This window comes from Typopeltis vanoorti, chromosome 9 (genome assembly GCF_054136105.1).
Source record: "Typopeltis vanoorti isolate ZY-2024b chromosome 9, IOZ_Tvanoo_1.0, whole genome shotgun sequence".
NCBI classification, from domain to species: Eukaryota; Metazoa; Arthropoda; class Arachnida; order Uropygi; family Thelyphonidae; genus Typopeltis; species Typopeltis vanoorti.
Window position 1 is genome coordinate 11,288,191 of NC_143557.1, and position 24,608 is coordinate 11,312,798.

The 24,608-nt window shown below is 35.5% G+C and overlaps 1 protein-coding gene across 1 annotated transcript in view; it reads right to left on the reverse strand.

Moving 5' to 3' along the window:
* The window catches only part of Usp7 (Ubiquitin-specific protease 7), a 747,694-nt gene that overhangs the window by 661,870 nt on the left and 61,216 nt on the right, over window positions 1–24,608 (reverse strand). Inside the window, exons 2-3 of the mRNA XM_090397965.1 lie at window positions 19,109–19,219; window positions 4,957–5,059 (exon numbers count right to left, since the gene is read on the reverse strand). Of these exons, the coding sequence (XP_090254091.1) occupies window positions 4,957–5,059; window positions 19,109–19,219 (214 nt within the window). The remainder of the gene's footprint in view (window positions 1–4,956; window positions 5,060–19,108; window positions 19,220–24,608) is intronic.

Here is a 24,608-nt window from a genome sequence, read left to right on the forward strand (position 1 = left end):
TTAGGAGTACTATGGGGAGCAATAACTTAAATATTGGTATAAGTTTTGGTAAAATCTCGGGCATAGAAGTTAGAAGAATATAGATAAAAGGAATTTGTAAGATTAGAGTAGAAATAGTAAATTGGGACACAACAATGCTTTCAGTAGAGAAAATTCTGCAGGTAATTAAGCTCACACAAACAGTACACCCCCCTCCCAAGAAATGTGCCAGTACTGGCTAAGAGTACAAAATGTTCACAGGCCAAAACCACAGTGGTGAAAAGGCAAACACATCATAATACTACAGAACCATATCCAGACAGGCAAGAATTCTCATCACAAAGAAGAACAAATAACACCTTCAAGTACTAAAAAAAGAGGATATTACAGGCAATTAGTAACATTCCAACAGACCCACTCCCCAAGAAAAGGAAAAATGGAAAAACTGCTACTTCGAGTACACTTAGGCTGGCTTCCTGATGCTATCAAACAATCCTTTTGCCACTTATACTGCCAGTTCATGGCTGGGGAGGTGGGGCCCAAATATGGCAGTATGAAGGGGGAACTGATGAGGCCATGTGTGGACAGGAGACTGGATTTCCTCCTGTGTGGGCATCATGTTTTGAGTCATTCACTTCTTCTCAGTGTATGCCCTTACTCTTTCGCCAAACCAAAAAAAAATAAAGACAATGCAACAAAAGTTTTACCGTGGATAAAATAAAAATAAATAAATAATTCCAGTATTCAAGCACACAACAATGCCATATTTGCCATTCACGCTAACTTAACATACAGTCCATTATACATCAGAATATCAGATCACCTTCTTCATCATGCAACACCTTACTACCTCTGTTTAACAAGCTATCCTTACTAATACAATAACAGTTGCCAGTTCTCTTGGTATTTGAGATAACCTCATCAAAATTTCCTTCACTATGAAACTGAGACTCAGCCATTTTCAGTCTCATGCCTTCTTCCATTATAAATTACCAAATGGGACAACCCCCCCCCCATGACTTTTACCCTAAATTTCTCTGATTTGATTACTGTTTCCATTCTCTAGATCCAAACACTCAGGCTGATGAAGAGAACATCAGCTTTCTTTAACCCATTTCACCTACATTTTGTCCAATTCCTTAAGTATACTTGAGAAATGGCTAAGAAAATTTGAAAGTTTGAATAAGAAAATTCAGGCCAAAAAACAGAAGTTGCCAGAATCAGATTTTCACTATAAGACAAATGGCTAACAAATCTGGGGAATATAACAAGGATCAGTATTTAAGTTTTGTTGATATGGAAAAGGCATATGACAAGGTGACAAGAAAAGCACTTCAAAATGCTACAGTTATATGGTGTTAATGGGACATTATTGAGGAATATGTAGTCTCTATTTAAGCTGTAAGTCAGCAGTTAGAATTGAAGAATGCACAGGAAGATAGTTCATGGTAAAAGCAGCTGTGCGACAAGGGTGCACATTATCTCCACTGTTATTCATTAACTACATGGATCACATTATAAGGAAAGTGGTATTAAATCTGATATCAAAATTGGTGATGCTAATCTTAGCTCTTTACTTTATGCAGATGATCTCATACTTCTGAATAAATATAATACAAGTCAGCATTCCCTGACTAAATTGAATAACTACTGTGTTAAATAACTACTATTGAATAACTAGTGTTAAAATCAGCAATAAAAAGACAAAGACAATGAAAATAGGCAGAAACATTAAAAACATCAAATGTATCCTGAATGGTGAACCTACAGAACAAGTAAAACATTTCAGCTATTTAGGCACAGTTTTTAGTGAAGATGGAAAATTAAAAATGGAAATAGACAAAAGAATTAGTAAAGTTGGTATGGTGGGAAGTCAGCTGAATGAATTCACATGGAATAAGAAAAAAATTAGTTAAAACACCAAATTAGCTGTATACAAGACAGTGTTCAAACTTATGGATCTGAAAGCTGGGTAAGAAATAAAACTTGATCAAAGACTGGAGACCTCTGATATGAGAGTTCTGAGAAAGATTAATGGAGTAAACAGATAGAATCAATGGCAGTATCAAATAAAAAATAAGGATATTAGGAAAGAACTCACCATTGTTAGTATTCAGGAATGTGTTAGTAAAGCTAATCTGAGGTGATTATGGTCACTTAAAACAGAATGGGAGAGAGGAAAGATTAACAAAACAAGTGTCCTTTGCCAGGTAAAAGTCCCAGAGGAAGCCCAAGATGTAGATTGATTGATACAGTAAAAAGTGCCTTAAAAGATAGAAATATAAGATCTAATAATATTGAAGATAATAGATAAATTTGGAGGAAAATTAATGATTGAAAGTTAGTAAAGGAGTAACTTTTTCATGTAGTACTATCATTATTATTCTGTACACCCCCTTCAGGGGGGGGTGTACAGAATAATAATGATAAGTGAAGTTGTTTGACTATGCAAACAACTTCACTTCACTTATCCAGCTGAATCAATCAGTGTCATCTTCAAATTTGGCCAGTGAGTTTCCAGGTTTGATTCATGTTCTCAAACTCCTAAGTAGCTGAAATTGTCTGTAATTGAAGTAATCTTCATGTTTATATTATGATGTTATCTTAACAATCACTATTGTTAAGATAACATCATTTATTTATCAAAATATCACCTTCTTTAGTCTGATATTATTAAAGTATTATGTAATTAAAAGAACCTCCATAGCTCAGTCAGTATAGACGAAGTCCTTTGGTTGGAAAGACCTGGGTTTGATTCCCGTCAGTGACGTGAGGAATCTTCATCTGGCCTCTTTCGACTCACGGAGAGTTAGCTGGTCTCATATGGAGTTAGGGGTATTTTCACCTGAAAACTTGGCTTTTTCGTTCCCCAAAACAGGCAAACCTAGCCCATGAACGCACTCATCTACAGACATAGGACACATTGGGAGGTATAGGGCCAACCACCTTATCCTCAAGACGGTTGCAGTTTTGAAGTCCACAGCTAAAGAACCTCAATGGTTTGCGAAAAGCTAAGACAAAACATTATGTGATTAAGATTACATTATTACCAGCTTCCTATCAAAAATTTTCTTCCAAACTCATGTTATTTGTTACTCTGTGACTCATATTTTAGTTTTCCAACAAATTACTAACTAAATCTATCCAGATCCCTAATATGTTTGGCAGTATAAACAATACCAAAAGAAGGGGAAAGGATCTGCATGGTTAGCCTACTGGCTTTGCACTTCACAACCATATGCCTGGGGAAGGAGTGTCCCAGGTTCTATTCCCATCGAAGACATAAGGAACTTGAGGATCTTCCTCGGGCATAGCCAAGTTAGCCGGTCTTGTGAGCAGGCAGTAGGGTTTTTTCCGCCAGTTTATCTGCCGTTTTTCATCCCGCAAGCAGGCAAACGGCCCCGTGAACATATGCTTCTACAGCCAAAAATATATCCCCCTCCAGCGGCAGACTAGGCAACAGCTTGGTTGGGAGTGGTACTAACAAGTAATCACATTTAAGTAATACGTGGACCCTGCATAGGAAGTGGGAATAACGTGCAGTGAAAGAAGAAGAAAAGAAGGGGAAAAATATATTTATTAAAGTCACTAATATTTTGCTGGTTTTCTAACCAGCATCATCAGAGTGCAATTATAACTGTGATAGGCATAGCAATAAATTGAACAGAACTAACGTCCTTAGATAGCACTCTGTATGGGTTAGATAACCATACAGTTGATTTAAAGAAGTCAGGCTATCAGATCGTAAAAGAACAGTCTCCCAGATCTTTGGTAAATTAACGTAACCATACTTGTTGAGGTTAGGAGAGTGCTTCATAGCTGATTCTAAAAATAGTCTCTCATAGCTATAATGACTATGTAATAAAGATGCTTTCATTCATTTGATTCTATGTGAAGGAGCATCCAGATGGTCTGCCAATTCTGACTTGCCATAAAGATGATCACAGACACAGTTTTTGTGCCCTTCAGATGTTCAAGAGGATGCAGCTGATCTTTAGGAGAATGCATGAAGGTAGCAGAGAGATCATATCTGCAGAGAACTTTGGCTATTTTATTTGATGACTATTTTTATAATCTGCAACAGCTATAAATCAGCACTCTCCTAACCTCAACAAGAATAGTTGTATTAGTTTACCAAAGATCTGGGAGACTATTATTTTAAGACCTTATATTCTGACTTCTCAAAATTAACTTTATGGTAATCCAACCCATAGAGGATCTCTTCTATTTTGTTTCAATTTTTTTCTCCCTTTCTGATTAAAGGACCATTCCAGCAAAGATTAGTTCTTGAATACTAATGATGCCGAGTTCCTTTCTAATATTTTCATTTTTAATATAATAATTCTGCCACTGATGCCATCTGCTTGCTCTCTAAATATCACCTAGAAAGGTGAACAAATTTCTCAAAAATATATTAAAAACATCAAATATGTGACAGCTTTGATCAGTTTAAAACAGACAACCTGCAAGCTTATGAACATGTCAATATTTTAAGTATATATACTAAAATCATAAAATTGAACTATAAAATTTTTCAAAACTATTTCAAAATTTTCCTGTATAATAATTATTCTTTACTAAATTAAACTGTGACCTTTCCCTGATTTCTGAAATACTCAGTTGTGGTTTACATTTATTCTTTAGGAAGTTCAGAATAACCCATACAACTTTTAAACTAAAGCTATGAAATAGCCTTTCTTAAAACTCTTTTGTAATTATAGTTCAGATAATAGTTTGTAATACATGATGACAAAACGCATTACTGTTTGAAGCCAATTACAAACCTGCCAATACTTCTGGAAGTTCTCTAATCAGCCATGCATGTGTTAACACAAAAAAAATGCAAACCTTAAAAAATATTCTTGCTGATTGGGTGGGAGGGAAAGAACACTGTTATAATTCATTTCTTATTGAACATAAACATACTTTACATGATATATATATATATATATATAAAAAAGACAAAAACTATATTACCATGGAAGATTTCTAACATAGGTTGGAGAACTGAGCAACGTCTCCCTAAGCTTACTAAAATTAGGCACTACAAATCGGAAAGTTGCTTCTGATCTTGCTTCATCTGTAAATAATCAGTTTTAATACATTACTGAAACATTCATTAAATTTATGTGCACAATACATAACAATTCTAAATGTTTTTCCTGCAAATAATGAAAAGTAATTAAAGCACATTTTTGTAATAGTTATGCAAATATTTGTTAGAAAAACCTAATAAACAAATGTTAAATACTACTCAAAAACAACTTGCACCAAAGTTGGAGCCATCGTGTATATTAAAAAAATTTAACTACTTCTACAAAAATAAGGCAATTGTAACAAGTCAATAAAAATTTAAATATGGCAAGAACTCCAAGATACAATGGTTGAAAGTGTCTGATTTTCAAGATAACTGGGAAGCAAGAATTTGCCTCTTTTTTTTTCCCTTTTTTTTTTAAATTTAGCCCAAGATTCCCCAAGGCTTAAGTTACGTACAATTATATTTCCATGAGGAAATTCAAGTAGGTTAAATATTACAGGCAAACTTAGACATTAGCTGTTATTTTTGGTTTAACATAATTAACCTTTTCATTGTCGACAGAAAAGCAGTCAGGCCAAACTCTCCTTGCTGAGTTAACATCAAATTTTCTTTTACAAATTAAATTAAAAAGTAACATGCAAATCTTTAGGCTATTAGTTTTCAATTCTGGCATTCAAGCATATACACTGATTATTACTCAATGTTAAGGAAATTAACAATACAAATAATATAAAAACTAAATAAATGTACTTATTATTTCCAATATTTTGCCAAAATTAAATTGGCATCGTAAGGGGAATAATACACTAGTATCAATATATGCATTATATGCACTACATAAGTGAGTGAGTATGATGAACAGGAGAAATACAGGAGGCCTATAATCCTGAATTACATCACTAGTGACTTTGATCAAATGTTCCTGGTCACTGGCCTGATTTTCTGCAGGTGAGTTCCCCAGATAAGAAGCACTTTAATGTAACAATATTTGATGAGGTTAGGATAGTTAGTGAGAGCAAAAGCAGATTCAAGGAAAAGCTCTCAAACTGAAATTTCTTTTGAATGAATAATGTGGCTTTTTTTACAGCAGATATTGTGGCAGGTATCCAAGGCATAGTCTGCTGAATCTGAGCTACTGTAGTGGTGGAAACATATGTAGTCATGGTGCTCCAGTGGCTACTGGCTCCCAACTCTCAGTAATATAGCTCCTCTCTCACTTTGCAGGAACTAAGCCTTAAGCAAATTATGGACAAAAATAATTGGAAATAGTTCCCTTGCCTATCCACCTAGACATTTCCTTACATACTTCACAAAGACTGAAATCCAGATGCCCTGCCTGGAGGAGTGCAATACAAATGAACGACCAGAATTTCAACCTATGCGAGTCATGGGGCGAGTATTGGCTTCAATGTACTTCCAAATCCAGCATCTCGTCTGGAGGACTTCAATCTCCCTAGACATGTATCGACCACTTTAATGCGGATCAGAACAGGACATGTAAGCATCTCTTGCATAAATGAATGGAACTGGTCCAATACTCCAAACTGTGAATGTAGAAAAGGGATCCAGACTATCAATCACATTTTGCTTGTGTGCCCTCTCTACTCATTCTCAGGTACTAAAGAGGACTTTTTTAAACTGACCCCAGAATCCTTGGAGTGGATCTGGGATTTAAGGATTAACCTCTGACTCCTGATTCTTAATTTTGATGTTTAATCATTTCAACCTATTGTACTCCTTTTAATATGATTTTTACAATTGTTTTTATGCTGTTTTATGTAATATCCTGAGACCTGTACATCATATGATAAATAAATAAATAAGTACCCTAATGTTGGTTGTCTTGCCTGTTTAGCCACAACAGGAAAGTTTGCAACTGCAGGGTACCTGGTAGACCTTACGAAAATCCAGAGGTTATAGAGAGGTGGGTGGCTATGAGATGTTAATATTCTTTTTATTATTGTTATTATTATTATTATTATTATTACGGGCAACTCCAGGGAGTCATTAGACTCATCGAGGGAGGCCCCAAATCATATTCATCACAACTATTCGACATTCATACAGTATCTATCATACCTCGCCTTAAACTCATTCACTGTCACAGCATCCACCACAGACTCAGGGAGCGCATTCCACTCATTCACTACTCTAAAAGTAAAGAACCCAGCTCTAACACCTTTACTAACCACACTTTTGCCCAGTTTCCATGGATGTCCCCTAGTCCTCCCACAACCAGCCCTGTTCTCAAAAATATCTTCTGAATTAATTTTATAGAAACCCTTCAGTAATTTGAATGTCTCAATCATATCTCCCCTCCTCCGCCTATCAACCAATTTTTGCAACCCACAAATCCTCAACCTGTTCTCATACGGTTCATTCCACAGACCTGCTATCATCTTGGTCACTCGCCTCTGGATCCTCTCCACCTCCTCCCCATCAAGAAGAAACCTAGGTGACCAAATCTGAGCACAGTAGTCGAGATGAGGTCTTATCAAGGCTCGATACAGAGGAACAATAACCTGCTTGTCTCTGCTTGTCAACGTATTCTTCAGCAACCAAGTGATTTGATGAGCTGATTTGGCCACTTTTGCAATGTGTCCCCTAAATTTCAATTCCTTATCCACCAACACTCCTAAATCTCGTGCCTCATCAATTTCCTGGAGCACGGTTCCACCAATGCAGTAAACTGCCTCCCATCTTTTCACCCCAAAATGCATAACCTTACATTTTGCCACATTAAATTGACATCCATTCTCCCTAGCCCAGACCTCCAATCTATCCAAATCATCCTGCAAAATTTTGACGTCATCTGCATTCACTATTGCCCTACCCAACTTCGCATCATCAGCAAACAAATGAACTGTTCCTCTCAGATCCTTTCCTATATCATTTATGAACAAATTAAACAGCAGTGGTCCAAGAACAGATCCTTGTGGTACACCACTAGTCACAGGCCGTCTTGTGGACTCTACTCCTGAGTAAACCACTCTCTGATATCTCTCCGTCAACCACCCTCCTATCCATCTCACCAACCCTATGTCCATTCCCATATGCTGCAATTTACTGATTAGAATTCCATGTGGTATCCTGTCAAAGGCCTTAGCAAGGTCCAGCAGAATCACTGTAAACCCATTACCCTTATCCAGTTCAGCCGTCACTGTGTTATAATACGTGAGCAAGTTACTGAGGCATGACCTACCCTTCACAAAACCATGCTGTCCCCGATACAGTATCCCATTTTCTTCTATCCAATCTTGTATTTTCCTCTTGACTATTTTCTCTAAGACCTTGATAATGATTCCTGTTATGCTGATTGGCCGGTAATTTTCAACAGCAGCCTTGGAACCACCTTTGTGCAGTGGAACTATTTTCCCCTCTTTCCACCCCCTTGGGACTGACCCAGTCCTGAGGCTCAAATTAAACATAATGGTCAAGGGCACTGACAATTCTTTGGCCGCTTCACGTACGACACGAGCTGGTATACCATCCAATCCCACAGATGTATTGACATTGAGGTTCTGTAATAGACTAGTTACCTCTACCTCATTCATCACAATTCCAGTATAAGCTGTTGGTTCCTCCATTTCCGCAAAGCCACCACCTGGATGATATACTCTTGCAAAGTGTTCGCTCAGTAATTCCACAACATCGACTGATTCAGTTACCTCCCTACCCTCAGCATTTTTTAAGATCATTCTACCATGAGCATTTTTCCTTTTACTTGCAACATATTGAAAAAACTGTTTGGGATTCTCTTTAGCCTGCATGGCCAATTTCCTTTCGTAGTCTGCTTTTGCTTTTCTTACCACCCTTGTTACCATCCTGGCCTGAGCTTTATACTGTTCATGCACCTGATGGTCACCCTTCTCCTTAAATTCCCTCCACAATTGTTTCTTTTTTTGCAGCTCAAGCTTAATAGTGTTATTCATCCATTTAACCCCTACCTGATTTATTATTCGGACTCTTGGTATACAGTCAACCATTGCCTCCTGCAAACAGTTCTTGACCACCTCCCATGCACCATCAACATCCAGCCCTTGCAGTTTTACATGCCATGGCATTGAGCCAAGCACACACCTAAGCTTGTCATACTTACCAGCCCGGTAATTCCACATATACCCTGTCTTAATTGTAAATTCGACTCCTTTAGCCACCTCCCAAGTCATGACCTTATGGTCACTCTCACCAATTGGTGGCAACAAGGTCATGTTCGTTACAGCCACATTCTCAGTTGCAATTACTAGGTCCAGCACTCTCTGCCCCCTGGTATTTTCCAATACATGTTGCCGTAGATAGTTGTCCCTTAATAACTGCATAAAATCCAATTCCTTCCTCCCATGTGCCCTCTCCTCTTTCCAGTCAATATTACCATAATTGAAATCACCCATAATAATTACCCTCCTTCCATTCATTTCTTCTATTTGCTTATGCATACTATTCCCACCATCCACTCCATCACCCGGTCTATAGCAGCACCCAATTGTATATTTTGTTCTGCTAGATTGTATCTCACACCAAACAGCCTCAAATGTGCTTTTTTCCCCATCCTGCAGTTCAACTTCTATACTCCTTGGCTGAAGCTCATCAGCTATCATCAATAACACTCCTCCCCCCTTTTTATTCACCCTGTCACTCCTGAACACGCTATACCCATCGCATTCAATCCCACTAGCTTTATCATCTTCTGTCAGCCATGTTTCACTAATACCGACAACCTGTGGCCTGGAAGTGCCAACCATGGCCAAAAACTCTTCCTTCTTGTTCCTAATACTCCTGGCATTAGTGTACATGAATCGCAGAAGCCCATTTGTCCCATCCCTACTTTGATTCCTTATACTAATTATCCCATTCTGATTTGTTGTCCGTCGTACTCGCCCGGGCATAATATACTCATTCATACACTTAACTTCCCCCCCTAAAGTCTGCATATCTACTCCCCCCCTCTTAATAAATCTAGTTTCCCTGAGTCTGTACATCCACTTCCACATCATTCATCAACACTCTTTCAAGTCTCCGTACACCAACTCCATTCAAATGTAACCCATCCATCTTATATAAGTCCTTTCGCCCATCGAACTCATTCCACACATTATGTGGTGGGAAGTGTAACCACTGGCTGAAAAAGATGTTTTGTATATGGCTAAGTTCAATAGTGAGTGCAGTGTTATTAGAGTAAATCAATTCTGCCCTGCCCTGGGTTTTGATAATGCAGTACTTTTTTTTGGGGGGGGGGGGGTGACTCACCCTTATGTGTGGTGAATGGATTTTCTATAGACAGTGAAGGCTAAGGATCTACCTGGTCTCCTTGTAACTAGGGTATCTATGAAGGGCAGACTTATTACTTTATTTCCATAGTGAACTGTAGACCATGCTTTAGTTATGGCTCACAAATCAGCTGGAAAAAGACCACCATGCTCCATCAAAGTAAATTTATATGATCAAGAATATTTTTGGAATCTGAAGCTGCTCTCAGAAATCAGCCTAATTTAAATAAATATGGTTGCATTAAACTTTCCAAAACAGGGGAAACACTAATATCTCAAGATCTTAGTTACTATCCTGGGCTACCAACAGGTGCTTACAGATGGCACCCCCACCTAGTTAGGACTCTAGCCTGTAGTCCATCTGTTTCATTTAGTTTTGTGTTGCCTGTATGTATGTGTTACAAGTCTCATATTGTATTCCCTGATTATGTTTCAGTGACAAACGAAAATATTGAATATTTTTTAACCCTTTCTCAGCTATTTTACTTCATTAAGCCTCTAACATGAATTTTGCCTCTAACATGAATTTGAAGTGATACATGGGACACAAGTGTTGGATTTAACGATATTGTCCCATACAGTGATAACAGAAGATGTTACCATGATACCACCAACTGGGAGAAAGGATCATGTGGTTTGAATGTGGGAAGTGGCTGGGCAGGTAGAAGCTTCACAAAACAGTTGTGTAGAATTATAGATTGGGGGGGGGGGGGGGATTATGATAAATTGTGTAGTGACTTGATCAACTGAAAGGGACAGAAATCAGCAGTAACTGAGATTTGGTCTGGAATGAATTACTTATGCAATGTTAGATTGTATTCTTAAGATTCAGAGGATGTTATGGAGGAGGTATAAAGAAGAGGACACCCATCAACAGCATGAGGTGTATAGGGTGCAGACAAGGAAGGTGATGAAAAGTGTAGTAAGGGAAGAGAAATTGGCATTTGAAAAAAGACTGGGTAAAATAGTAAAGTAAAACTCTACAGAATTCTACAATTATGTTGACAGTAGAAGAAAGCATAGATATGGAAAACAAGTCACATCTGCTAAGCACAGAGCAGAAATGTTCATTTAATATTTCATTAGTGTATATCATGTAGAAGAGAGGCAGGGGAGTTAGGAGTAGTATTTAATAACAATAGGAAGGAGAACAAAGGATCGACATTTCAAGAATGATAAGTGTTTTTGAATTTTTATTAACCTTAATGTTCATAAGGCTGTGTGTGACTGAATGAGGATATTGCCACATATATTAAGGAAACATGTAAAAGAACTGACATCATCATCATCAAATTCCTGCCAAGCCCTCAAGGGGTATACAGGATATGATAGTACTACATGAAAAATTTATATCATTACTAACTTCCTATCTACAATTTTCCTCCAAATCAGTCTGTTACTTGTCAAGACTCCAACATTATCAGATCTTATATTTCTATCATTTAAACCACTTTGTACCATATCAATCCATCTATATCTTGGTCTTCCTCTGGGTCGTTTTCCTGCCAAACTGGAGGAGAACACTTGTTTTGCTAATCTTTCCTCACCCATTCTGTTTAAGTGACCATACCACCTAAGATTAGCTCTGCTAACGCATTCCTGGATGTTGACAATGTCAAGTTCTTTCCTAATGTCCTTGTTTTTAATATGATATTGCCATTGATGCCATCTGTTCGCGCCTCTAATCTTTCTCAGGACTCTCATATCTGTAGTCTCTAGTCTTTGGTTAAGTGCTTCACTTCTGCCCCAGCTCTCAGATTCATAAGTTAAAACTGGTTCGAACACTGTCTTGTATACAGCTAATTTAGTGTTCTTACTAATTTCTCTCTTATTCCATATGAATTTATTCAATTGACTTCCTACCATACCAGCTTTGTTGATTCTGTTGTCTATTTCCATATTTAATTTACCATCTTAACTAAAAATCATGCCTAAGTAGCTGAAATGTTTTACTTGTTCCACAGGTTCTCCATTCACAACGCAGTTGACATTTTCAATGATTCTGCCTATTTTCATTGTCTTTGTATCGCTGACCTTCATACCATATCTATTACAAGAGTTACTCAATTTAGTCAGGGAATCTTGCAGACTTGTAGCAGATTTATTTAGAAGTATAACATCATCTGCATAAAGCAAAGAGCTGACATTAACATCTCCAATTTTGATATCAGGTTTAATACCACTTTCCTTCATATGATTCATATAGCTAATGAATAACAGAGGGGATAATGTACATCCTTGTCTCACACCAAATTTAACATTAAACCATCTTCCTGTACTTCCTTCAATCCTAACTGCCAACTTACAACTCAAATACAGACTAAATATTGATTGATATAATGCCCCCATTGACACCATATAACTGTAGCATATTGAATAGCTTCTCTCTTGGCACCTTGTCATATTCCTTTTTCAGATCGACAAAACTAAAATACAGATCTTTGTTATATTCCCATGATTTATTGACTATTTGTCGTAAAGTGAAGATCTAATCCTGACAGCCTCTATTTGGCCTGAATCCAGCTTGTTCTTAGCCGAGCTTTTCTTCCAGAATTCTTCTCAACCGTCTAAAGTATACTAGCATAAATCTTACCAGGTACACTCAGTAGGAAAATACCTCTATAATTCTCACATTCAGTTTTATTTCCCTTTTTATATATGGGTACTATGAGAGCTTTACACCAATCATCGGGAATTCGTCCCTGTGTCCACACCTCCTTAACTATGCAGTGCAGTCACTGTAAGACTTATACCGCAATACTTCAGCATTTCTGGTCGAATATCATCTACTCCTGCTGCCTTTCCACATTTCAAGCCTTTGATGGCTTTTTCTACTTCAAGTATGGATATGTATTCCTGACTGTATGCCTGTTGAGTGTTTTTTTACTATTGTGCTATCACTGCTTGTTTCATTTAGCAATTTTTCAAAGTAATTACTCCATACTTCAAGGATATCTTTTTCTCCAGTTTTCATGTCACCTTTATCATCTCCAATTCCTTTCACAGCTCTCTTCATCCATTTCTGAGCTTCTTCAACAACCTCTAGAATATTTTGCCACCTTCTTGATATTTATTTTCTATATTCTTGCCAAAGTCCTCCCATAACTTTTCTTTAGCTTGTTTTACACAGTGTTTAGCTTTCTTACATTTGTCTCTGTATTCTCTAAGAGCACCAGCTTACTTATTTGCCAGGAATTTTTGATATGCTTTTTTCTTTTCCTTCACTGCCTCTTTTACTTCCTGTGTCCACCATGGAGTTCTGATTTTTCTATCCTTGCAGACAACCTCACCACATGCCTATCTGGCTGAATCAATCAGTGTTTTCTTCAAGGTTTGCCACTGAATCTCCAAGGTTTGGTTCCTGTTCTCAAACTCTTTCATTTTTTCTTCAATAATCTTTGTGTATTTTAGTCTACAGTTCATATCTGAGAGCTGCTCAACTTTTATTCGCTTTAAAACTTTCTTACATGTTATTCTTTTCAATATGAAATTCAATTTTATCCTGCTCAAGACTAAATAGTGATCACTTCCAAAGTCAATAGTGTTCATAACTATAGGCCAGTATGTATATGGTGAAGATGTTAGAGAAGCTGGTTAGAGAGAGAGAGAGAGAGAATACAAACACAGATTCATGAGATTGGAAATCCTTCAAGAGAGCAGCATGGGTTTGTTAAGCAGAAGTCTCGCTTTGCTTCAATAACTTTGTTATATTTTATAACAGGGTGACTAGTGTATTGCATATAGGAGATGCTTACACAGTCATTTTTCTGGACTGTGCTGAAGGGTTTGATAAAAGTACCAAAAATTAACTACTGTTGAATTCGTGCATGATGGGCAATTAATTGGTAGCTTGGTTATAGGAATAGCTGACTGATAGGAACCAGGGTTCTTTTCCAAGACCACTGGTGTTTTCATTTATATATAATCCTCACCTTATGTATAATGTGCACGTTACTTCCCTAAGGAGTTCAAAAACTGGATGCATATTATCCACAAAATCTGAAAATTTTCAAGAAAATGGTGAAATTGTCATTAAAAAACATAACGGAAGTAAAAATAAAAAATGTCAATTTAATTAACACTAAAGGATGTTACTCAGTCACAAGCACTGTCACCTAGATACAGTGAACTAGAGATGGTTTACCAAGCAGGAAAACTGAATTGGCCCTATTTGCTATATAGCAAGTGTAATTCCTGGGAGACTTCAACGTAATATGCAATTTTTGCAAGACAGTTTGTCAGCCGTCCCATATAAACATATTTTTCATGAGACGTTAGCCAGTCAAAATGGATACTAAACATTTTGTTTGTTAACAAGCTGTTAAAATTACTATACAATGATTACTGTACATGATTCTAACTGCTGTCCCATGGTGACAGTATAGATTGTTACATTTGACTGATGGTATTCAGATTTGCAGTAATTCGAAATTTGAATCTCAAATCTTGTATAGTAATTTTAACAACTTCATTACATTTTGTTTGTTAACAAGCTGTTAGCAAACAAATGTTATGAAGTTGTTAAAATTACTATACAAGATTTGAGATTCAAATTTCGAATTACTGCAAATCTGAATACCATTGGTCAAATGGTAACATATACTGCCACCATGGGACAGCAGTTAGAATCATGTACAGAAAGAAACAAACTCAGCTTCATCCAATGGTAACAGGATAGCAGTTCAGAATTCAGTATCAAGGAAACCAACATTCATCTCTGGAGAAACAGAAATATCCTGAAAGAGCCAACCATAAGAAAATACGCTATTCAAAGAATAGTAACTCAATATCCAGATGCAGAAAATTCTCATTGAGTGGATCATATACAAAATAAAACAAGGAATCTCGACGTGAACAGTGGCAATTCATATTCAAGCTAAGATATGGTAGCAGAAAATGAATATTCACAGGTTCAAGGAGTTAAACTGGGTCTACAGTTTGGAGGAGGACAAAAGATTGACATTTCAAATTTTATGAAATGAAATCAAATATCCATCCATTATTGTAATATCCACTAGTATTGCCCAAAACTACCAGAAGATGACCAGAATATTATGGAGATAGAGAACAGTTGAACAACTTTAAAAGCAATAAATGCTCTTTGTTAGTATGTTTTAATATCTATATTGGTTTTTAGATTTTATTACAACATTAAAATTTGTAAAACTTGTATTTTTTTTTTTTTTTTTTTTTTGCTTTAATGAATTGTCATCCCTAATAAAAAAAAGTATAATAAATAAAAACATACTAAGTCCATATTGAATTTGCACAATACAGTGCCAAAGCTTAAAAGGGCAAATTACATAAGTGAATACATATTATACATAAGTGAATACAGTATCAATAATACAGATCAAGGCTTGAAAATATATTCAGTTGTTTGCTGACAATGCTTAATTAGGAAGAGCAATGTCAGGAAGTTCTAATATTATGTTGCAAGAGGATTTGAATATGTTGGTGCTTTGGCTGAAGAACAGGGACAATGCTTCAATGTTACTAAGTATAAAGTTATCCCCTTCGGTCAGAAAAAATAAATCACGTTTATTATACTAGAGGAACTTTGCTCAAGGCAATATGATTGAAGGAGGCAAGGGAGCTGATATTCAGGAGAAAAAGTGCAAGTTGCAGTGGTTACCCAAAAAATTGCCTGCTATAATAAAAGAATCCTGACAAGCAGGGATTAGGAACTGTTTCACTGTATAAGGCACTGATCAAGACATGATTGGATTTCTGTGAAGAGATCTGGTGAGCTGGTTAAATGGGTGATGAGGAAGCATTAGAGTAAGAGAGCAGAGGAAAATAACTAAATCTCAGAAATATGGAATGTTTATTATGAAAACAGATTATGGAAATGTGGTAAACAGAACCTGGAAGACAGGAGAGATGATATAATTGATTCATATGGTGAGAGGAGCCTATAGATATATAGGGAAATTATTACACAGAGTAATAGGTAATGAAATAATAAGAAGTCATCACTAGAAACTGTACAAAGGTCATATATGGAAGTGTAAAGGAGAATTTTTTTTCCCTCTTTTCATGGCAAGTATAAAATGAGTGGAATGCATTGCAAGAGTGGATAATAAATGCTCCAATGCAGAATGCTTTCAAGGCCAAGTAAGATAGTTATTATGGACTGTGGGAGTTTGACCACCCACAATGAGTGTCTCTGTGGAAATTCTTAAATACTATTTTGGAAAGTGGCGGTTTGTTAGAGGTTCCCAGAGTTTTTATTATGCATTTTTCTAGTCTTGTTAACTCTCTGAAAACATTACAGTGAAACAAGTAAAAATTTATTATTTAATAAAATACATAAGTAAATCTTAAAATATGTAGTCTTATTGAAATGACTAAATGGGGAAACATTTTTTTAACTATAATTAAAATTTTGTTAACAAATTTCATTGAAAGCCAGAAGGCAGTCATGCCAATAAGAGGGTTTATCATTTTGCTATAGATAAAAATTAGTTTAAAAAAATAAAATAAAATAATAATAAATAAATGAGTCTTTAGCTTAAAAAAGAATGCACTCAATGCAAACTTAAGCTTGCAGGACAGACTCTTTACAGTGACTATGAATTTGAATCACTTAAACAAATTAAGTGATAAGATTAATTTAATAACAGATTAAATAGTATACAGCTCACTAGATTTTATCGATTTTTACAACTATCATCATCAACAATTTACACACACCAATACACACTGACCCAATAACAGCTATGCAATAATGGTTTGTTTATAATGGGATGATGAGCAGTAAAACATGTTTTCAAGAGACGTGCAAAACTGTTGTGCAGTGATTAGCTTCTTTGGAGAAGTGCTCTTGGATGGTGAGTTATAACTTGTAATTTACTTATTTATAATCAGTAATAATGATCATCACATTATTGGTAATTTCATCCTGTCATATTTATTTACTAAGATGTTTCAAGATGATCACTGTCACTCAGTACAGTATTAAATGATTGCAAAGAACAAAATTCCAATCCAAAATACTCTTTCTTGAGAGTTACAGAAACATTAAACATTCTGGTAACACAAGTAAAAAGATGAGAAGTAATTATCAAGAATATGATAATTTGTACTACATGCAGAATACTGATCAATTTCGGTTTGCTATTCAAGGTCATTCCTCTCCAAGTGCAACAGCGATAACCATCCTTAGGATGCAAGTATTTAACTACTGATCACACAATTTACAAGAATAGCTGTAATAATGTGAACTGTAAAAATCTAGTGAAATGTCAAGTTCTATATCTTTTGATTTAATTTTAATCTAATTTAATTCTAATTTATTAAAGTAATGCTTATACTTCAACCAATGTACACCATAGTTTGAGGAAAAATGACTGCAGCAATCCTGTAGGGCACACTTTCCACAAGCATACAATAGTGACAATGGGAATTTCGGATCATTTTTCCTGTAAGCATGTAATGAGGTCCTGGGCTATTATGGGGCAGATGTCCCTTGATTTCACCCAATGCTCCAATTTATCCCACAAATATTCAATAGGATTGGGATCAGGGCTCTGGGAAGCAGCCTTATGACACGGTATATCGTCTTGCTGAAAGAGACAATGGTCAGTTCTGTAGAAATGCCACAAAGTAGCAAGCATTGCATTGTCCAGAATGTTTAGATACCTCTCTGAGTTCAATGTTCATGGCACTACAAACAGAGGTCCGAGGCCAAACTAGGAAAAACAAGACCATACCATCACACCACCATCTCCTAGTTGGGATCACGCAACCTGGTAAGAGAAGTTCACTGGACATCCACCACACCCACACCTGTCCATCTGCTCGGTAGAGAGAGAGAGAGAGAGAGTGTAGTGTGATTTGCTGCTCCATAACTTAGCTTTCCAAGCTTCCACATCCTGCTGTACAAGCTCTTTGCATCACTGAAGACAACGCTGGTTCAGGTAACGTGCAGCTTGCTTGCCTACAATGATAACTAATGTTGTGACTCTCTGTTTTTGTGCAGATTCATGTTCTAGTCGATACCCAGAACACTGCATTCAACACGTCAGCCTACATGTTGACGGTTTTTACATACTATCATTTGTAGCACTTGTAGTTGAATCCCTGGGCTTCCATCTCAGTATGGTATCACTGATTTTGACCTAGGATGGCCTAACATGTCAAAAATTTGCCAAATAGATAGGGCTGCAATGTGGCATCCTATCATAATGCCTCTTTCAAACTCAGTCAGTTTCCTTTTTGCAGCCATTTCACCCAGACACAATTGCACTGACTTGTAAGCATCATATTCCTCCAATTTATATCAGCTACAAACACAACTGATTAAATGGCACAATGCAGCTTGCCAATGGCGATGTCTGTTGACTTCTTTCCAAGCAGTGTACTTATTTACTGTAATAATACGAAGGTACAGTATTTTGACATTACATAAAAATTGTATTGAAAAATATTTTTTGTAACAAGTATGGTATGTGTAATATATACAATTTTGAAAAATTTTACTTTAATAAGTAATTATTTTTTAATAATTTTATAAGTTATTTCACAATTAACTTATTTTCAATGTCTTTAAACAAAAATTAATGGTGTGTGAGAGTACACTTTTTAAACTATTTTCCTTACCTAATGCTCAAAATGTTCAATAAATGCTGAGTTGCAAATACCTTTTATTTAGGAATTTTCATTTATTTTAAACTGTATTCCATTTCAGAAAATCACTCAAATTTATACATGGAATTCACAATAATAAAATGGATCAGTAGCATTATTCAATTAACTGCAAAAAATTTTATTTATACACTAAATTACACACATATGGTTAACATAATTAAACAAATAGTACCTTCATCATCCATTGTCTCATCCTGATCACCTTGTCCACTATCTTGAATATCTCCGTTCACATACTTGTCGTCACCTCTACCACCATCAGTTTGGTTTTGGCCATTTTCATCTTGTGAAAAATATGTGGTATCAGTAAAAAAAACAAGTATCACAGAAAAAAACATGAAATCAGCTCTTAAAAAACTGATAAAAGTTTTAATCTTTAAATTCAAACTATATTAGAGAAGAAGCATTTTTAGGCATTCTTTTAAATAAAATTTCACACATTTAATCAGAAATTTCAAACTCAAAACTGCTTCCTTCTTCAATAAAGTAGCTGAGTCTTAATTATGGTACATCAGTAAAATGCCCTAAACATCATACCAAGCACTATCCAACATTCATGCAATAACTATAATACCTTGCTTTGAACTCATTCACAGTCATGGCACCCACAGCAGACTCTGACAACCTATTCCACACATTCACCACTCTCCAAGCAAAAGATTTAGTCCTGACACCCCTGCTAACTACACTATTGCTCAATTTCCAAGGATGGACCCTAGTTCTCCCACTGCCAGACATGTTCTTATATTGAACTCATACATGAGAGGTTGGTAGATCAACCTATAGTACATTAGTATCATGTATGGGTTGTTCTGAAAACTTTCCTCTGTATTAGTCTTCTAAAAATCCTTCAGTAATTTGTATGTCTCAATCATATCATCCCTTTTCTGTCTGTCAACTAATTTCTATTTTTCACATTTTATACAGTCTTTTCACTGAACTGCATAAAAATTCATTGAAAAATTTTTGAGTTACAGTGTTTTTCTCTTTATTCCTTAATTTGTGGAAACCAGTGTATTTCTTTATTGGCAGAATTCCTATTAAAATTTTCATTCACAATGAACAATCACCTGCAAGATATTTTACTCAAGCAAGTTCCTCTATTGCACACTAAAGTGATGATTTGTCTTTTTAATGTAATTATATATTACTTCAAAAATGTGAGAGCAACAAGAACATCCCATGAAGTAATTTAAATTTTGACTCAATAATAATAATAATGAGATTATATCAAACAAAATTTCACAATTCTTATTCACGATGATGTTTAGCATTTAATAAACAACATAAATAAGATGCCTCCTGAAAATTATATTTTCAGGAGGCACAGTGAAACAGTATAATATAAAAGAATAACAAAAAAGAAGTTTTACTATTGTTATTATTGCTAGCATAAAATTTAAAGACTTCCCCTTTACACTCTTATCTGAGACTTCTTTCCCTAACAGTTTTTCTGCAAAGTAACAGTTTGCAGACATCTTTCCTGGAAGTAGTTCTGAAAGGGTTTTTTTTTTTTTTGTGTGTGAAAACAAGAGTATAAAGAGTATTCTAAAAGTACAGAAGGTGAAAGAAAGTTACCTAATAAATTACTGTGTCTGTGCTCATACTTCTCTCCCTTCATTCATCATACACTAAATTTATCTTTTATTGTAAACATGCTGATTTATTATATTCCTTGGATAAAAATCAGACAATTTGTAACATGAATTAATGTAAGTTCATACTAGAACAGAATCTTTCAAGTATAAGTTATACAGGTGGTGGAATGGTGAATTAGCTTCTGTACCTCCCAATAATGCATATCATATTTAGTAGAAAGAAACTAGTGCATTTAAGTTATGAGTGATGTGCTAAACAGCAGAGACAAGTTATTCAAACCAGCAGCTGTCTATTAATAAACAAGCATGAGCTGCACTCATTTATTGTACCAGGCACAAGAGCAAAAGTGCAGGGTACCAGAAATGAATGATCACTCATATGCAGTACCTTGCATATTTGCTCTAATTAACAGCCCTTTTTCTTGTATGATTTCCACTGAGAAATATTTCTAACTTTGTACATTTCAGGTGTTTGAGTAGGATTCTAATTTATTTATTAAAAAAATAATAAATAAATTTATATATATATATATATTTATGAAAAAATTGAATGACTAGAACCAAGATTTAATTAAAAAGGTTTTAATATAAACACACTACTAGTTTCGGCCTGTAACAGCCTTCTTCAGGTGACATTATAAAAGAAAAAACACTAAACATTGAGGGTTAAAAGACTATGAACAACATAGACAGTCATTCTAGTCATTCAACTTTTTCATAAAACTATGTATGTTAACCGAGTCAATGATCATTCTGTCATTTATATATATATATAGCATACATGTAATTGGGACACTCCTGTGTTTGTCTGCCAAAATGAAGAATTTTCAGCTTCCTTCATCTTCATATATTATAACAATTTTTGGGATTTTCATCCATCATGAACATCAAGCTGCTGTCCCTTTCTTTACTTGGTGTGTATCAGGTTACCTGTGCTTGTCTCACACTTTGCGCAAATCAGATGTTCTGAGAAGAGGATTAGTTAACTGAACTACACACACATATGTATGTATAGCTCAACATGGCACAGATACCATTTTACACATGAATGCTTTCTTCAAGAAAAGTTCTGAGGCTGTATGGAATTGGACTGAATAACTTGAAATGAAATGAATGAATATGTGGCAGATTCTGATTTTAAGTAGCTGTAATTAGTTATCTTTTTTTAATCTCTACCACTAGCTTTCACATGCTAAGTTTCATTTTATCTTCCTTTCTGTTATACACATCATCTCTATCTTAATAGTTGCAGACCATTACACATTCTTAATTACACTGGCTTGTTGTCTTTATTTCACAGCAGATGGATATTTCTAAAATATTTGATGAAATAGTCAATAAATAATAATTTGAGTTTAGGTGTTTCTATATATATATCTGAACCACAGTTATCCTTAAAAGTTTCATTTATAATTTAATCAGAAAGCAACTTTAGGATACACAGGATCTGCAGAGTAGTAGGATAGAATGCTTGGGAGAAATCAAGAATGCATGAAAATATCAAAGATGTATAAGAAAATGGGCAAATAAATCTGGTTTAGCAAGAGAAAATTTTGTAATCTAGCAGTAGTCAAAACGATTCTCACTTATATGCAGTACAAGAAGAAACAAGGCCTAGAACTTAATTACATATGGGCAGCTCTATCAAGCAATTCAATAGCAGAATGAAATAAAAAAGGCAATATATAAACCAGACTTAAAATGAAGCTCATGTGAATAAATCAGAACAATATCAGTCAGACTATAAAATTCAGCTCCTTACCTTATGTGCTTCCAAAATTTATTAAATTTTTTCTTTAGATACGAGTGTGTCATGATGAATGAATTAGGGAAGACCAAACTTGATGTAAAATCATCTCATACTACTTGACTGTCAGTACATACAACTGAAATAAAACATCCTGTAGTATGGCAAACAAAAATGCTCCACATGGATTATCATTTTCTCTCAAGACATAGAATCAGTTGAAATGATGAAACATCTTCTACAGTGCAACAACAAAAAAAAGGATTTCATCTCAAGTTCAGCCTTCACTATTTATTTATTCGTATGGAGTTTCCTCCCTTTTTCTCCCCTGTCCCTATTGGGGCGAGTTGAGCCCCCTCATGGGGGGGTTAAGTATTTATGGCTGTAGATCCATGTGTGTTCACGGGGCCGGTTTGCCTTCTTGCGGGATGAAAAACCCCAGATAAACTTGGGGAAAACCCTGCTGTCCACGCCCAAGACCGGCTAACTTGGTTATGGCTGAGGAAGATCCTTAAGCTCCTCACGTTGGCGACGGGAATCGAACCTAGGACACTCCTTCCCCAGGCATATGGTTGCGAAGCGCACAGCCACTAGGCTAACTGCACGGAGCCTTCACTAATTCATCATTATACACTTGTATCTACCAGTAATATACAGCAATCCACGAATGAACAGCCAAAGCATAGCTAATGCATACTTTCCATAGTTATTCATGTTCAAATATTTTTGCCAGGGGTTGTTAACTGTTATTACTTGTTTTTTAGTTTATTCATGTAATTATCCTGATGAAGTGAAACTAGTTGAAAAAATAATAAAAATAGTTTTTTCCCCTTTGTGATACTTTATTTTTGTGTAAAAATACTGGGAAGAAAAAAAAAATCCTTGAATGTCCTATCTCCACGGAAGCCTATGCACTGAAATATAAATCGAAGCCCACTGATATTTCAGTGTATTTAAAACCATCATTCTCAGAAAAATTTTTATCACACAAGGCATGTAAACCAAAAGAATTGTAATGGAGAAAAGAACTGCATCTTGTGGTATCCTGAATGCATCTGAATATGTTTTCAAAATTATTATCTTCCAACTTTTACATGAAGTAATGCAGCTGTACATGTTCAGGGATTATTACATTGCTGATGCTGACTAAAAACAGAAGCCATTACCAGGCTTGTAATGGCTTCAATGTAGTATTGTAGTTTTCTTCCATCTAATTTTATCCAAAGAAATGTCTGGCATGTGGCCTGCCAATCCTGATTTATGATGATGATGACCGTCATGTTCTTCAGATCACATGCCAGCAGTTTTTGTCTGTATGTTTTAGGCTTACCTGCAGTCATAAACCACTCTCCAGGATATGTCCAAGGATGGATTTTAGCCTTACAAGAAAGCATCAGTTGCTAGTTTGTGTGGTTTAAAAGTATTGTGAAGATCAAATTATTTAGCACTTTAGCTATCTTTCAAACTTTGGACATTAAAGATAGGACTAATTTTGCTGTGATTATTTGCGAGTCAAGAAAATGCATGCAGTATTTTATCTGTTTAGTGTTTTAAGAATACTGTATGCATATATTGTACAGTAATTTTCACAGCACAGTAATTTCAATCTACAATTGAACAGTCTAATTGAAGACAAATTGATTAACAATACCTTTTCCCCAGTAATTGTACTGGTTTTTATCAGTAAAACAATCTGTGTGAAATAATTCTCCTTGCTTGATGGAATTTAATGAAATTTTATATTGGCTCTCTAACAAAATTTTGAATCATTTCAGTTTTGGTTTCAGCCACACCATTTTAGTGGGAAAATTAAGCAAAGCAAAACTGTCATACATTATTCACTTTAAGATGTAGGTTTTTTTACAGTACTAGAATGCTATTATGAAATGTACTATTTTGTCTATGAACATTCCCTTTTAATGAGTTTAATGAAAATACCGTCTGACTTTATCTTTTAGCATTGTTGCAGTATAAAAACCTATCAACAACACAGACAGCTAAGTTCTAATATAATGAGCAAACCCACCAAATTTGTTTTTTAATATCATTTCCACACCACATGAGAAGAGAAATTGCAGAACTTGCACACCAGTATTGTGTGTTTATTGAATGGCTGAAAATTATCTTTAGCAAAAGGCTGTTTCTGATGTTCATGCATCCTTTCAGGTTATGATCATGCTCGTGTAGGGACACTGTCCAAGTCAAGCCCACACTTGGACTGGAGCTTGGGCAACTGACATTATCAAGTCCTTATGTTGATTGGATATGTTCGAAGAATGGTGTATGGATACTGACCAGCCATTTCTCATGTTGTTACATATTTAGAG